At 35.6% G+C, this 15,338-nt stretch overlaps 2 protein-coding genes across 2 annotated transcripts; one reads left to right on the top strand and one right to left on the bottom strand.

Moving 5' to 3' along the window:
* Nucleotides 1–662: 662 nt before the first annotated feature.
* LOC125676080 (A-kinase-interacting protein 1-like) lies at nt 663–7,508 on the bottom strand. Its single transcript, XM_056158764.1, has 5 exons — nt 7,376–7,508; nt 4,239–4,427; nt 3,641–3,724; nt 2,870–2,983; nt 663–1,514 (listed from the first exon to the last, which is right to left on the bottom strand). The coding sequence occupies exons 1-5, from the start codon at nt 7,388–7,390 to the stop codon at nt 1,308–1,310; spliced, it is 609 nt and encodes a 202-aa protein (XP_056014739.1). The 5' UTR covers nt 7,391–7,508; the 3' UTR covers nt 663–1,307.
* A 236-nt stretch (nt 7,509–7,744) lies between these two features.
* On the top strand, nt 7,745–12,012 carry LOC130053639 (ankyrin repeat and SOCS box protein 3-like). The gene is made up of 2 exons (XM_056161004.1): nt 7,745–8,356; nt 11,881–12,012. The coding sequence occupies exons 1-2, from the start codon at nt 7,745–7,747 to the stop codon at nt 12,010–12,012; spliced, it is 744 nt and encodes a 247-aa protein (XP_056016979.1).
* The last annotated feature ends 3,326 nt before the right edge of the window (nt 12,013–15,338 follow it).

Raw genomic sequence — 15,338 nt, 5'->3', positions numbered from 1 at the left:
GTTTTTCTCTGAAGTCGTCAAAACTCGCTAAGTGTTTGCATGTTTAACAGTGGGACATTGATATGCAATGATTTACCTAATTAAAATAAAAGCAAATTCAGAGAATTTATGCCTCTCTCCACCCCCTCCTCAACTTTGAGCTATATATGTATTTCATTTGTACATTTTAAAAGGGGAATCATTTTACAAAGTTTCAGTGCAAAAATAAATCACAATATCCACTTCATTATTTTATGCAAGCTTGTAAACTTGACATAAGGATCTCAGATGTGATATGGAACTCCATTGCTAAACTTTCAACCAATCTGATTAAAATCAGGTCTTTGATCCGCTCACGTGGCGATGTATGTGAGCGGATCAAAGGATCTGATTTTAATCGGAATGAACTTCCATCAGAATCATCCAGACATTTCCCACAATATTTCTGGATATATCCATATCAGAGAAGCCAACCATTTCTTCCAACATGCATCCCAGTGGCCTTGGACGGTATGATCTAACAAGACACCCATGGGCCTTAACCGTCACTCAGGTGACCTAAAAAACAAAAGAGGTAATTTTCAAGTCACGAAGATTTCAGAGCTAAAGCTTGATATCATCCTGAAATCGAGGTCTCACAGACCAGACAGATAGACCCTGAAGTAAAGAACCAAACAACCATAAAAAAATCAAGACTTTATTGACTAGAAAAGGCACAGTAAATTCAACACAAAATACAACAAGTTCTGAGTATAAATACAGGTCTTTACAAAAGTCATAAAATAGTGAACACGCTTTAAAAGTGAGATACTTGTATCGTAGAGATAAGGTATTGCAGTGAAAGTGAACACTCGGTGGCATCAAAGCAATAAACACTACATGTGTAAAGGTTAATCACACACTTTTCTGTTGATAACACCTTGGAAGACTTGTGCTGTGTAAAGATTTATAAAACGGCAAGAATTGCAAATCGCACTTTATCGTTGATTAATATTGGCATACGGATTTTTTTTCTTTTGAATTTAAAAATTGTGCAGTTTTAATACACTTCAAAAATATATGATTTCAAAATCATGAAAAAAAAGAAGATAAAATTGTAATATCCTAAAATCACCCCAAAATAATTTAATGCTGCAACATCCTATATGAGGTATTTATTCGTGTGGTAACAAAACGAATGTTTATGAAACCCTTCATCAAAATTGCACTTGGGAATGGTTTAATGATTGCTAAAATTACTGTCGAAAAAGAAGAAAAAAACAATAAAAGGAATAGAATTTTGGAAATTCAACATATTTTAGAAGACCAACACTGTGACAGCAGAGGTCTTATACACAGAAATGGACCTCTAATGTTTCCCCTGGGGAAAATCGGACATGTTTGACTTTCTTGGTACTGGGCAGAGATGCAGCAATGTCAAAAGATGTTTGCCCTCCAGATTTGGTTCCTGTCTGTTGTTGTGGAGAATGAACGAATGTCGATTTCATGATTTCTGACGTGTAGAGATCTTCATTTGCTGTATTTCGCATTTGGATCTGCACAAACAAGAATGGATTTCTTATTCAAATTTCTGTAATTTTGAATCCATACATTTTTAAATTTAGTGAAAGTAAACAGCATTCATTTTGGAATAGATGACTGATAATTGTAAACTTGATGTAAAATCTGTGACATATTTGACCACTGACTGCATGGAATCAGAATAAAATTTGAATATTAAATGGTTTGTGTTTAAAAGTGTATATTTATACAATAATGTTGTTGATATTTGACCTGGGAATATACAATTAGAGTAAGTGTATATTTATACAATAATGTTGATATTTGACCTGGGAGTGGATAATTACAGAATAAGTGTATATTTATACAATAATGTTGTTGATATTTGACCTGGGAGTGGACAATTACAGAATAAGTGTATATTTATACAATAATGTTGTTGATATTTGACCTGGGAGTGTAAAATTACAGAATAAGTATATATTTATACAATAATGTTGTTGATATTTGACCTGGGAGTGTAAAATTACAGAATAAGTATATATTTATACAATAATGTGTTGATATTTGACCTGGGAGCGAACAATTACAGAATAAGTGTATATTTTTACAATAATGTTGTTGATATTTGACCTGGGAGTGTAAAATTACAGAATAAACTATTTATACAATAATGTATTGATATTTGACCTGGGAGCGGACAATTACAGAGTAAGTGCAGTACAAGTGTTCCTATCCATGAAATAGCAGATTACATGTATATAATCAACATGTCACAAATGAAATTGATGATATGGCTGGCATCCTTTAAATTCTAACAAAGATAACCAATGAAAATTGAAAATCTTAGAAGTTTTTAGAAGAAGCAAAACTGCAGATAAAAATTCACTTGTTTATTCTGATTTATTGCATGCAGATTGTTTCTCTTCACTTATTGATGATTGACAGTGTTTGAAACTCACTGTAAAATTTGCTAGACATGCAGGGGTAACTTGTAAGATTTTAAACCCTGTCAAAGACCTTATCAGCCCTAAGAAAATAACTGCAATTTTTGAAATCACTTTTAATAATAAATATCTTTTAATGGAAGCAATTATGTGACTATAGAAATCAGTGTCCATAACTCCAATCTCAATCATATGTAATTTTATAAAGCCCCTTGGCTTGTTACAACTTCGTCAAGTACATTTCATATATCTAAATTTTAATTAGTGGAAATCTAACATGTCTGGTTGGGTGTCTCTACAGAGAAATTTGTTCACCCCTGGCAAAATTTATGTGTCTCGGGCCATCAGACACATGGTTATTTCAAACTCTGTGATAAGCTTTACCTCCCGGCTGCGCCTGTTGTCAGACGCACGGTTATTTCTAACTCTGTGATAAGCTTTACCTCCCGGCTGCCTGTTGTCTGTGATGCTGGCTCCGTGTTTGAACAGTGATATTTCATACAGTGCTTTGTATCACGCATTGTCTGGGGCTCTCCCTCCTTTGAGCAGTAGTACTTCTGCAATACATATATAACATATTGTAATGAGCTATTATACTCTTTGTCAAACAAGTTGTATGAAATTTTATGTTCTTTTTGAAAACCAGTTTTGCAAATCACAAATTCAAAATCTCTCTAAATCTCTCTCAATCTTTCAAAACAGTTTTCTTTTAAACATCTTTGTTATAGATAAATCTTAAAATACATGTATGAGTAATCAAAATTTTTACTTAGGTATATTCTCAGTTTATAGTCTTGAAGCCGTTTTTTTTTTAAGCGAGTTGTTTCTGATGAGAGTAAAATGTTTTACAGATCTATACGTTGTTAACACTGCTGATCAATTTTTATGTTTTGGAACTCCATGTCTGCCAAAATAAATTCCACTAAAACTATTTGTACACCTGTGATATTAAAAATGTCAAATTTCACACCCATGGAAAAAAACTTGCTATACAGTAAGTCGGTAACATCTATTAATACTGCCCTAATAAAAGACCAATACTTGTCATTTGCTTTAAACTGAGAAGACCCATTCAGAAGTTTGCTACATGATAGAACAGCTTTTTAAAAATATTTAAGCTTCTAATCTTTCAAACACTATGATATGGTATGCTACATTTACACATAAATTAAGTTCAAACATTAATCAGCATAAACATAAGTAAGGAAAAATACCTGACATGTTTGAGAAATCTGATGCATCATCTTCCTGACATTACAGAAGGCTGATTCCAGCTGAAGATTGGGTTCAACTGATTTCTGCAAGTAATGCATGAACATGTATTACTACAGTATCAATGATGGAATAGCTCAATTTAGTGCTTACACTTTTATATGCAGTACTAACAATAAGAATATGGGGAAAATTAATAACCACAATATGACAATGTTGTGTTACTGGATTACACATTCTAAGAAGTAATTATTATTTACTGTTCACTGAACTGAATTTTCAAATCTCTCTTTGATAATCATGATAATTCAATATTCAGTTTACTTCTGACTTTTCCGTTATGAAATAGAGGCAAATACTTTCAACATAAGTATGCAGAACCATAATTTTTTGGTATAAAACACACTTTGAGTTAATATAAAAAATTTAACATAAAATGTTTAATATCAATGTTGAATTTTCTATCAAATCAGAGGGAGAAAACCCCTTGATCATAATTTTACTGATTTTATTGGAAATTTTAACATAACTTTTAACATATATGTATCATTCTTATCAACACAACCATAATATTGAAATAAACAAGATAAAATACATTACACCACAAATAGGACACGCCCCCCACTGTAACCCCTGCTGGTGAACGGGATTTGTAGCAGATCCCTGTCTTTTAGGTTTCATCCATGCTGCGTGATTTTTCAGTGCGCGCTGATATGTTTGCTGCCCTAGTCTTCGTGTTCGTTCTAGTGTGCTGAATCCCCACAAAGTTCCATCGTCATTAGGACGGAACTACAATACACAATCTTACTATTAAAATTTAGCCACCAGCATGCTGAGTATGGCACAATTCTGAAGAAATTTGAGACAATCCACGCCAGGTATACATTTCACTTACAACTTATTTAAGAAATGAACATCACTTTTGAGCTGTTCATGGTCAGGATGAACAAATTTGGATTTGAGGCAAATTCTGTGAAAAAAGATGTTCATTTGCTAAATCACCATTTGTTTACATTGCTTCTATGAGTTAGGAAATATTTTGTTGCTTAAAATAAACTCCTAAGATCCACCTATGTCAGAGTCGTATTGTGACATATGTCAAAACATAGACATGACATCACAGTTCCTCCTACCCTGTCTTTTATCAACATTGCACGGTGCAATGTATTTTGGAGCTAGGAGACCAGAAGATTGGGATGATAATCCACGTAAGTTCACAATCTTAATCCGGGTGTGACTTTGCGAGATCTTTGTAGGCCTAACACATGTTGTATTTTTTCAAATCATTACGTTCTCTCTGTCGCGTGCTTTAAACTAGTTCATAATCCGTTCATAGTCAGTATGAACGGATTGTGGCGCGTGTTGAAATTGGTTGGTTCATAGAGGAAAGTGCGATTTGTAACATAAATATTACAATTTGAACTATTGCAGCATAAAAATAATTGAAGTATATTCTAAAAATTTGAATATCAAGAAGTAAACCCTAGAAATTTAAGAAGACAGACTTTGTTTTGATCTATCTTTATTTGCATCTCTACAACCGTAGTCTCTTGCATACTAATGAGGGGGATATATGAAGATTTATTCACCCAAGAAAAATCATATTCCCTGAGGGCAACGCAAGCAAGACTAAAAAAACGCATTTGAAATTGAAGTCCACTCATCTATACATTGTATGGGGTTGAGGTCTCATAACGGTATATGTAACACCATGCCGTCTACCTATTAGAAAGTAATGGAATACAGTGATATGATAACCAGGTTTTGTATTTCCATTCTCCTTGATTGCTGATTTATTTTCTTGTCTTTGTATCAACCAAAACCAAGAGACCCACATATTTTGTGCTTTACAATCTATGAAAGTACAATGACTCAGACTTATTGTGACGTCACAATAAACTATGTCTTCCTTCACATAAAATTTATGGAAAATGTACGAGGCTGCCAAAGGAGTAAAATATGATGGGGAGATATGATGTCTGAGAGGGAGATATGAAGTTTAATCATCCCTGGGATGTGACTGTCTAAACCAATCAGATTACACGTTGCATAGAATTCTCATACTGAGGTATGATAAAAGTTTTTTGTTTCATTTTAATCATAGTACACCATAGTATTGATATCTCTATTAAATTGGAACATGGGTAGTTTTAAAGTCTAGGAAAACTAGATGAATTGTTGTCAACATATAATCGTCTACTTTAATTCTTCCAAGTGCCATTGGAGATAAATACTAGACCAGTGTGGCTTGCACTGGCACCAAATTTCTACTGGCTCAATTAAATTTTTACCAGGCAGTGACATTGGGCTAGACTTTTTTTGTACTCTGTGATTTACTGATCTAGATATTTATAAATTGGAAACAACATTGAGAATTTATGTCAGACTATCAACCTCGGGAGAACGTGACACGTTCCTACTCATCTCTGTATTCAAATTATTTATTGGCAAAACACATCAACAAGTAATGGTTATTACTCATTGTATAATACCAAAGCAAACTGTTATTAATAATGATAATAATAGTAATAACATGGCATAGCATTGTTGAATAGTGTTTTAGACATGTAGTGTATATATGATAATAGTAACATATGTATGTTGGAGATTTACAAGTTTAACTATGATTGTGATTTTTCCCCAAAATACATAACAGTTCAACAGGTTGGGAACGCTTCCCCAAAAGCAAGATATTCTCGCTAAAACGCGATTATCCCTCTCTAGCGAGAGTAAATATATCCTGTACAACCGAGAAAAACACCCATGGAATACACGTATCAACACTTCGCGAAAGTTACGTCCCTTGTCCGCCATCTCTCGGATAAAAATCGTATTTCCCTACGTTGGCCTTTGTAATTTTCCTATCTGTAACTTTGACATCTGTTATTTTTCCATCAATTGCAGCTAACTACAATATGCCCCAGATTGGGGCAACCCATTAACTTGTATGAAAACTTGGTAATTGGCTAAAATTCCAAGTAATAACATCTTACATTTGGTAAGGTAAAGAAGGAAAACTTGGTTTTTCACCGATTGACCTTTGGCTGACCCCGCAAAGGGACGTAACTCGCGGCGAAGTGTTGATACGTGTATACATCTCTTTGTGTTCCACGTGAAAAGAAGAAAAAGTGCTAAAATGTGTGATGCTTCTGCAAATATATTAATCAAAACAAAAACAGTCACGATGTGTATTGGATTTCAGACTTACGCAGAAACTTTGCTATGAAATTTCTTGACTATGTTTTCAATTTCATAGAAACAATTCTCTTCATGTTGAGTGTGTGTCCAGTCTGATTAAAACCAGCCCCTCTTCTTCTATCGCCTGACGACGATAGGAGAAGGGGGGCTGGTTTTAATCAGACTGAGTGTGTGTCGCACTTATTCAGCGTTGCACGGGATTTGCCATTATTTTCAATAAAGATGCCAAAACACCTGTTTATGGTAATGTTTATTTCTCGCTAAAGAGGGATAATCGCGTTTTAGCGAGAATATCTCGCTATAGGGGAAGTGTTCCCAACCTGTTCAAAGTTGCATATATCTAGCAGACCAACACTTTCTATTTGGGAAGGGGGAGGGGCATAACTACTTTACCGGGACTAGCAACTTAATAGCGGACGCGGTTTAAGGGGACTGAGAACAACACTTGGTTTTGCCCATTTTAACATGAATAGATAAATGAAAACTGAACTTCTTTTCAAGGAGTTTGAAAAATACTGCTAATACAAATTCAAAATTACCTTCGTTGGATCCATTCTATTTATTTGCTTAAGTTCAGGCTTTAGATCTTTTATGTCAACTTCATCAAAGTTACTAGATTCTACTTGAAAGTTTTTTGAATGTTTTGACTGTTGACGCAAAATAAATAACCTGGATACTGAGCCCGATTTAAGATTTTATCATATCTATCCCTTTTATATCTATTGTAATTTGAGGGATTTCTTAAGAACTTTCACAAAAAATTCTTTTATCTGTACATAACACTACAACACAATGTGACATGTCTTAAAAACAACTTGAGCATAGTGCGAACCCGACTTAAACAGAAATAGCTCTTCGGTGCTTGAAGTTAGAAATGTCCTTGGGAATTACGACGCTTAAATGTCAAGATGGACGAAAAACACCTCAATCGAATAATCCAAGAAGGCGACTTAGAATCCCTTGAAAAGGAACTTAGGAATGATCTGAGTGTTGATTTCACATTTCAAGAGTCGTGTTCCAGTAGTGACAGCAGAGGATACACTTTGCTTGACCTTGCCGTGGCTACTCGACGAAAAGAAGTCGTTCAATTTCTTGTGGACCGTGGAGCTGACGTCAGAAGAATGCGCAACTGGCCAGGGGCTACGAAAGAATTGATTGCTTCTTTTTCGCTGCAGAACACCTGTATGTACCCCTGTCTCGTTCGCGCGGATGTGGAAATAGCGAGCATCCTCGTGAAAGCAGGTTTTGATGTTAACCTACAAGACATGCGACAGTGCTCCTCGCTTTGGCATGCGGTTGATTCCGGAAACTGCGAAATGGTAGACGCTGTACTCTGTTCACCAACCGTCAACGTTGATTTACACGACATGACTTATTTACACCCCCTTCATGTGGCTGCTCTTCACGGATATAGCAAAATCGTCACATCTCTTCTTCAAAAGGGAGCAAATGCAAACGCCATGCATGTGTTTGGAAACACCCCTCTTATTTTGGCATCGAAAAACAATTCTTACGACTCAGTGCGTCAGCTACTTCTCTATGGGGCAAACGTGAATTCCGCAAACATTTATGGTGTGACGCCGCTTTCTAAATTTTTGCATAACCCTACAACACATCAAGATCTGCGTATTATTGACTTACTTTTGAATGCAGGTGCTCTAGTGTTTGACAGTGAGTTAAAAGAATGGAGGGAACAAGAAGATCTACAAATATTCTTAAATCATCCACAAATTTATAAGAGTTTAAAACAAATGTCATCGAAGCCTCCCTCTTTGAAAATACTGACAGGTAAATCAATACGCTTAAGAATTATGGAGGGTTTCAAACGGACACAAAATATAGACATATATTCAAGAATCAATAAGTTGCAACTTCCACATGTACTTAAACAAGAATTACTGCTACAGTGCTAAGATAAAGCTAAGCGGAAAATAAAATCTAAAAATGAAATATAAGTTTGTCTTATTATTCCAGCTGCATGTATACATCACACCATTTGTTTAAATGTTCGAAACTACATATTCATACTTTGGTTGATATAATTGTCCCTCTTTTAGGATACATAATTTTTAGCTCGGTTTTGAATATTTGATTATTGAAAATATGAATGTAGATATACAAAACTTAGATGCCTGACTTTACTTTTTAGAGAAACATAGAAAGTGTCGCTGAAAAAATGTATTCATCATTGAGTAAAATTGTGATTAAGATTTGAAGTTTTGTTTATCATTTCTACAATATACTGTATACGACACAGGGAGAAGGTTCATTATATATAGCCCCAATCTGCAGCATAGTAACATATTGTTGAAATCGACCAATGCCCAAGACTACATGTGTCATCTTTCAAATAAACTAAAGTTGGAGTAAACTTTTTTTTTTAAAAACTTTTAAATTTACTTTATTTAGCAATTTAGCTTTAGTAGAGAGCAATATATGAAAAAATTGAAACCCCTGCTGGACTCGAACCCGCAATCTACAGTTCAGCAGTCGAAGTGCTAGCCTACTGAACTACCGAACTAGGCAATGATTTTTCAAATGAATAGACAAAAATTGCTTATATTACCCATGTTTTCAGTGATTTTTTTTGTTTTTCAAACTACCACCCCTCCTTTTGAATTGGGAAAAATTAGCGACATTTTCCTCAAATTGGGAAAAATCATTCATAGTAAATTAAAATGATAAAGATGCATAAAATAATCAAATAACAATTTTTTTTGTTTGAGGTTTATTTCAGATCTGATTTAAAATCATAAAATAAATCATTATTTAACATTAAATATGTATTGGAAGTCACACCTTGTATAGATATTATTTACTTTTTCTAAGAAATACTTATTGTCTAATTTCATAAAGAAAATACTAAATTCGATGTATTTGTGTTGGCCAGAGCTGGAGTTCAAATATTCTCTTTAGAGAAGTCGAGAGGCATATCCCTCATCGACTTCTCTTCTCAATCATTCTTGTTTTGATTCAACTTTGAAAATCCTGCTTATTACCATTGATCAAGGATATTTTCAGCTTTAGGAATATACACAAATGCCTCTAATTTGATTGTTCAATATCTTGTCCTATGTTAAACCTTTTCCGCATTCTTAGAATGGACAGACAAATTCAAACGCCACTATGTCAATATTAAATTCTTGTATCAAGGCATGTATACTTGACTTCAATTTTTAAATCATTTTAAACGCATTGTGTATTTTCCGGACATCAAATGGGGCTACACCGAACACCTTACAACTACACAGACGGCGCAGGATCAGCCAACCTTGGTTGTGTAAGTTACTTCCAGGTGGAAACGGGTTCTAGTTAACACCCTCACTTTCGTGGGATACTATTTTTCTAAAATCGGTTACCTATTGTATTGGTCTAATTCCGCAAAACAAAAAGTACATACAAGTAGACAACATTGCAATTGTACACATCCTGAACAGTCAGTCTGAAAAATCACCTAGGTTAAAGGTTATATCACGGCATTTGATTTTAATGGCGTCATATGACGTAGGTAGCAAGGCCTTCGAAACATTCCGCAGCTTACATAACCTACATTAGAAATAGCTGCCACCAGATACACACATTACACGATCCATTGCCTATATATTCCCTACCTGCTACAAATACTCTTAAACTGCTCAAACATCATTTTTCAGCCATATGTTTTTACGCGAAGATATTAACTATATTGACCCTACTTATCACTTTTTCATTAGAAAGCTGCTACAGTGTATCCAAGAACCCTCAATCATAAGATCTACGAATGCCCTTGATTTTGCACCTCATTAACAGGTCATACCATATGTGAAACCAAATTATTTACAGCTGTCTTTACACTAGCGGTTCACTCTCTCTCTCTCTCTCTCTCTCTCTCTCTCTCTCTCTCTTCGTATTTACACTGTCCAAGGACAACATTGCTCAAGTTCCATGACCTTTTTGTCACACTAGACCAAAATTCACCCCGCAATCAAACATTTGAACAGAGACCAATTGGGTGTTGGAACTGGCATTTAAACATGCAACATGCCCTATTGCAGGTATGCAGAATTACATGGAACACCCTTCCAAAGCACTACGTTGTTTACTTTGGGGGGACAGCATCCGGTTCGCCATCAATTTATTGACACTGTGCCTTGGAATCTTGGGGGATTGACAGCACCAACTCCCACTCATTTAAAATAGGAGCAGCAACCATCCTTGTTATGCAAGACGCTCAAAGTTATATAATTCATGTAAGTTAGATTTTCTTCGTTGCTTAGATTCTCTTGGCGTTTCTCCGGTCATGTTAGGACAATGAAAAACATGAGATGTTGAATGGATATGGAGGCAATCGTATTCTTGTCAGTCAGGGGCGGTCATTACATAAAACTCCCACAACTTACCCCAAAACCACCACACCTGTTTTATCATGATGGGGTACATTACTAACTCGTTAACGATTTACTTTTGAACAGCTCTCAGGTGCAGTCCAATACAGAACTTTCGGGATATGCCGGAACGATCGATTAGACTTGACGTTTATACACCGTGGTCACGTGATAGTAAGCAATTGCAGGGCAAAGTTGATATCACTACAACTGGTGTTTCGCTATCAGAGCTATGCACAGTCCCACGATGACGATCCAAGTCACTATAGGTGCTTAGTACCTGGGTGTAACTTAGATGGAAGGGGAAAAGGCACATTTAGACGCGTATCCTTGGATGGAAGGCGTGAAGTTTTACCGATATCCTCAAGATGTTCCCTAGATTTGTTTTTCTCGCCAACACACATAATTTTATCAAATGCATTTTTAAAAATAAATGGTTGTATTGATTCCTTTCTTTGAAAAATAGCATTTTATTACAGCAATGTGATAGCAATTGAAGTATTCCATGCTTGTTTACTTATGTGTTATTTTAATCCGGAAGTGACATACCCTACAAATCACATTCAACGCGCGATCAGAGTGAATGCGTATCTCGAAAGTCCCGTATTGATTGCAATAGCATTGGCTTCCTAGCACAATCCAGTTACAACACTACCACTGGTTTGCGTTGACTGTTGTAGTTGAGGTCTGCCGCCGTCACCAACGCTGGACACTCCATTTTTGGCGGTTGCAGTGCCATGTTTATGGCCTTTGCAGGTGGCGCTTTCGTTGCAGCCCAACTCCAAAGGAAAAATACCACTATTCTGGAATAATTTTGCATTGTCTTTTGAACAGGTTCTATATATTACACAGCCATGTCAACAATGAACTCGTGCCATACATTGTACATGACAAACGGGATGATTTCAGCTTCTCCATCGTCAACTTCCCATATTTATGTAGCATTATTCCATTATCACCTGTATATGGTGTTTATATATCTCAACTCATTCGATATGCAGGAGCATGTTCTGCATATAGTCAGTTTTTAAATCGAGGTAAGCTACTGACAAACAAGTTGATGGTACAGGGGTTTCAACAGTCTCGATTGAAGTCCGCATTTCGCAAATTCTATGGTCGTTATAACGATCTAGTTCGTCAATACAACCTATCATTGGGTCAAATGCTGTCTGACGTGTTTCATACCGATTGTTAAGCCGTTCTTGGCACACTGATTTTGACTGCGGATAACTCCGTTTATCTGAACAGGATATAGGGCTCACGGCGGGTGTGACCGGTCGACAGGGGATGCTTACTCCTCCTAGGCACCTGATCCCACCTCTGGTGTGTCCAGGGGTCCGTGTTTGCCCAACTATCTATTTTGTATTGCTTATAGGAGTTATGAGATTGATCACTGTTTGTTATCTTCACCTTTCACGTAACTGATGTGCACTTTGTGCATCGCTATCATAATGAGTTTAATATGCTGTTTTGTGATGTCAGTGCATTCACGCATATTCGTTGCATGAAATTTTGATATGTTTGACATGTTGAGTTGGATGTCCAACGTTGTGATGATTTGAAGTTCTTGTGATGAGTTGATGTTTTGATGGCACTTGTGCATTTCCTTCTACACATTGCACAATGAGCCTATTGACGAGTCGTCACATCTTGTTTAGTGAATTTGTTTAATTTGTAATGAGGCGGTCCACTGCATCGTTAACCTCTAATCACCGCGGCCAGTAACACCATATAAAGAATAAGCATTTTGACAATTATGTGCATTGCGCTTACTTATCAGACATTTTGGATAAATGAGGATATCTTTATTTATTTGAAGCTATCATCAATTCATTTGATGCGCGCAACTATCTAATCAAAGAATGATCTCTTCAAATGATTAACGATATCTTCAATTCTGCATAAGCACACGTATTTATGGAATTGTTGATCAATATAATAGATTATGCTGAATTAATGAGCCCTACAATTGAGTTGCTGCTTTCTTCAAATGAGACGTCTTCATATCAGTGAAAAATTCTCGAGCGAGACGTTAAGCAAGATAAAATCAATCAATCAATCTTCAAATGATTTGAAATCAACAATTGAATTGATTCGCGCTACAATTTAATTGAAAAGAGAAATAACTCAATTGATACACGCATCAATTTACTAATGCAAGCAATAATTGAATTATTGCTCTCTTCAGTTGAATTGTAGCGAGCATCAATTCAAGTAATGCACGCAATAATTGAATTATTGTTTTCTTCGATTGAATTAATGATATCATTCAATTGAGTCGTGCAATAATTCTTTTTGAGAGAACAACTACATAATTAATTATATCTTCAATTCAACATACATTTGATATGTGTACTACTTGCTCTAAAATTCATTTTGTTCCAGCTTTAATTAATTTAAGTTGTAATACTCACTCTATTTATCTAACCTAGCTCACTTTTGTTTTTAAGGTTAATCGCCGTCTAGGATTATCGCCAGGCTACTTTACATAGAGATTAGCTAAGATCAGAGACATTCAACACAAGAAGAGGGAAGCGATTGCCACTACATTCAAGGCTAAACACAAACGACGCCTATTGGAATCAAAAAGGTACGTGTTAATTTATTGGTTATTTTATGCCCCTGTAATCAGAGATTTAGGCACATATAAGTTTTGATCTGTCTGTTTATTTGCAAAAGTAACTTTTGAATGGATAGGGATATGGGCTTTCATTTTTATTTGTTGTGACAAGACCTTTATATTTGGCCATATCTTAGGAATGATTGTTGATATGACTTTCCTAGTTCGTATATATATATATATATATTCCATTTGACCAGGCATTTTTTTTGGTACCAAAGGTTTTTACCTTAACCATAGGGTTTAATATAATTTTATTATTAATGACTTCGCTGCCATGAGGGAACATAAGTGTTTTACAAAAAATATCTTGTACAGTACTTACCTCTGTCAATTTCCATATCATTTACTTGCAGGCAACATGGTAATGCTTCGAAGAGGTAAGAGAGGGTGTTGTCTATACCGAGGGAGTAAATTTGCAAGACATACAATCCAGTAAAGTGCCAGAAATGCCCCCTCCATCTCAACAACCATCGTTGGAAAGATCCTATGCAATAAACTTGAATCTTTGGACAAAGTTGTTTTTGATATTGAGGTAACAGGTCTAGGTACATGTATTTACCAACTGTCCTTGCTTGGTGAAATCATTTTCATCATCACAAGGATTATTTGTTACTGTAATGGACTCATCATAAGTAATTGTTATATGGCACTTCTTTTACTACCTGTCTGACCCAATTACTAAAACAGGTGTATTTTAATTTTACAGCCAGAACATCACACATTTTGCAGATATCAGCAATTAGGGAAGAGAGCCACTTCAACCAATATATTCTTCCAGGAAGACCAATCTGTAGAAAAGCAGAAGAAATTACAGGTTTGAAAATGAATGGGTCAAAAATGTACCATAACAACAAAGAGGTTTCCTACGTGCCAATCAGACTTGGACTAATGCAGTTTCTTGACTTTTTAAGTACTGACAAGAAAACGTTAAATTACTGACCACAATATCATTTCCTATGACATCCCAGTATTGATGAATGCATTCCAGAACTGTGGTATTATCAACAAATTCCTTGACAAGGTTCATGTCACATGTGATATTCTTCAACTCTTCAAAATTATTAGTCCGGGACTAAAATCTTATTCGCAAGTAAACCTTTATCAGCATTTCTTGGAAGAGGAATATGCAGCTCATGACTCATTACCGGATGTTGTTGCCCTACAAAGGTTATTACATCACGTTGAACCAAGTCGTGAGATGACACACAGCCAGACTTTGTCTTCAGATTCCTTTATCAAAAGAGCCGATTACAATGAAAAAGCTGAAATCAACATGTCAACTCTTTCTCCGCTAACTGACTCTAAAATCATCTCAAAGGGAATGTCTCATTCCATAGCCTACAGTGGTTTATCATATGTACATCTCCAACTTGCATATCGTAGAAATGGTCGACAGGGAATTATGGATGTATTGATGGAAGATGTTAATGGAAAAGCACGTGTGACGTGTTCTTTAAAAAATGTGGATTCTATTTCTGACTTCTTTCAGTCCAAAGACCCGGAAGTTTAAATTGA

This window comes from Ostrea edulis, chromosome 3 (assembly GCF_947568905.1).
Source record: "Ostrea edulis chromosome 3, xbOstEdul1.1, whole genome shotgun sequence".
Lineage (NCBI taxonomy): Eukaryota > Metazoa > Mollusca > Bivalvia > Ostreida > Ostreidae > Ostrea > Ostrea edulis.
The sequence above is the reverse complement of the archived record's forward strand: the minus strand, read 5'-3'. Positions and strand labels throughout refer to the sequence as shown.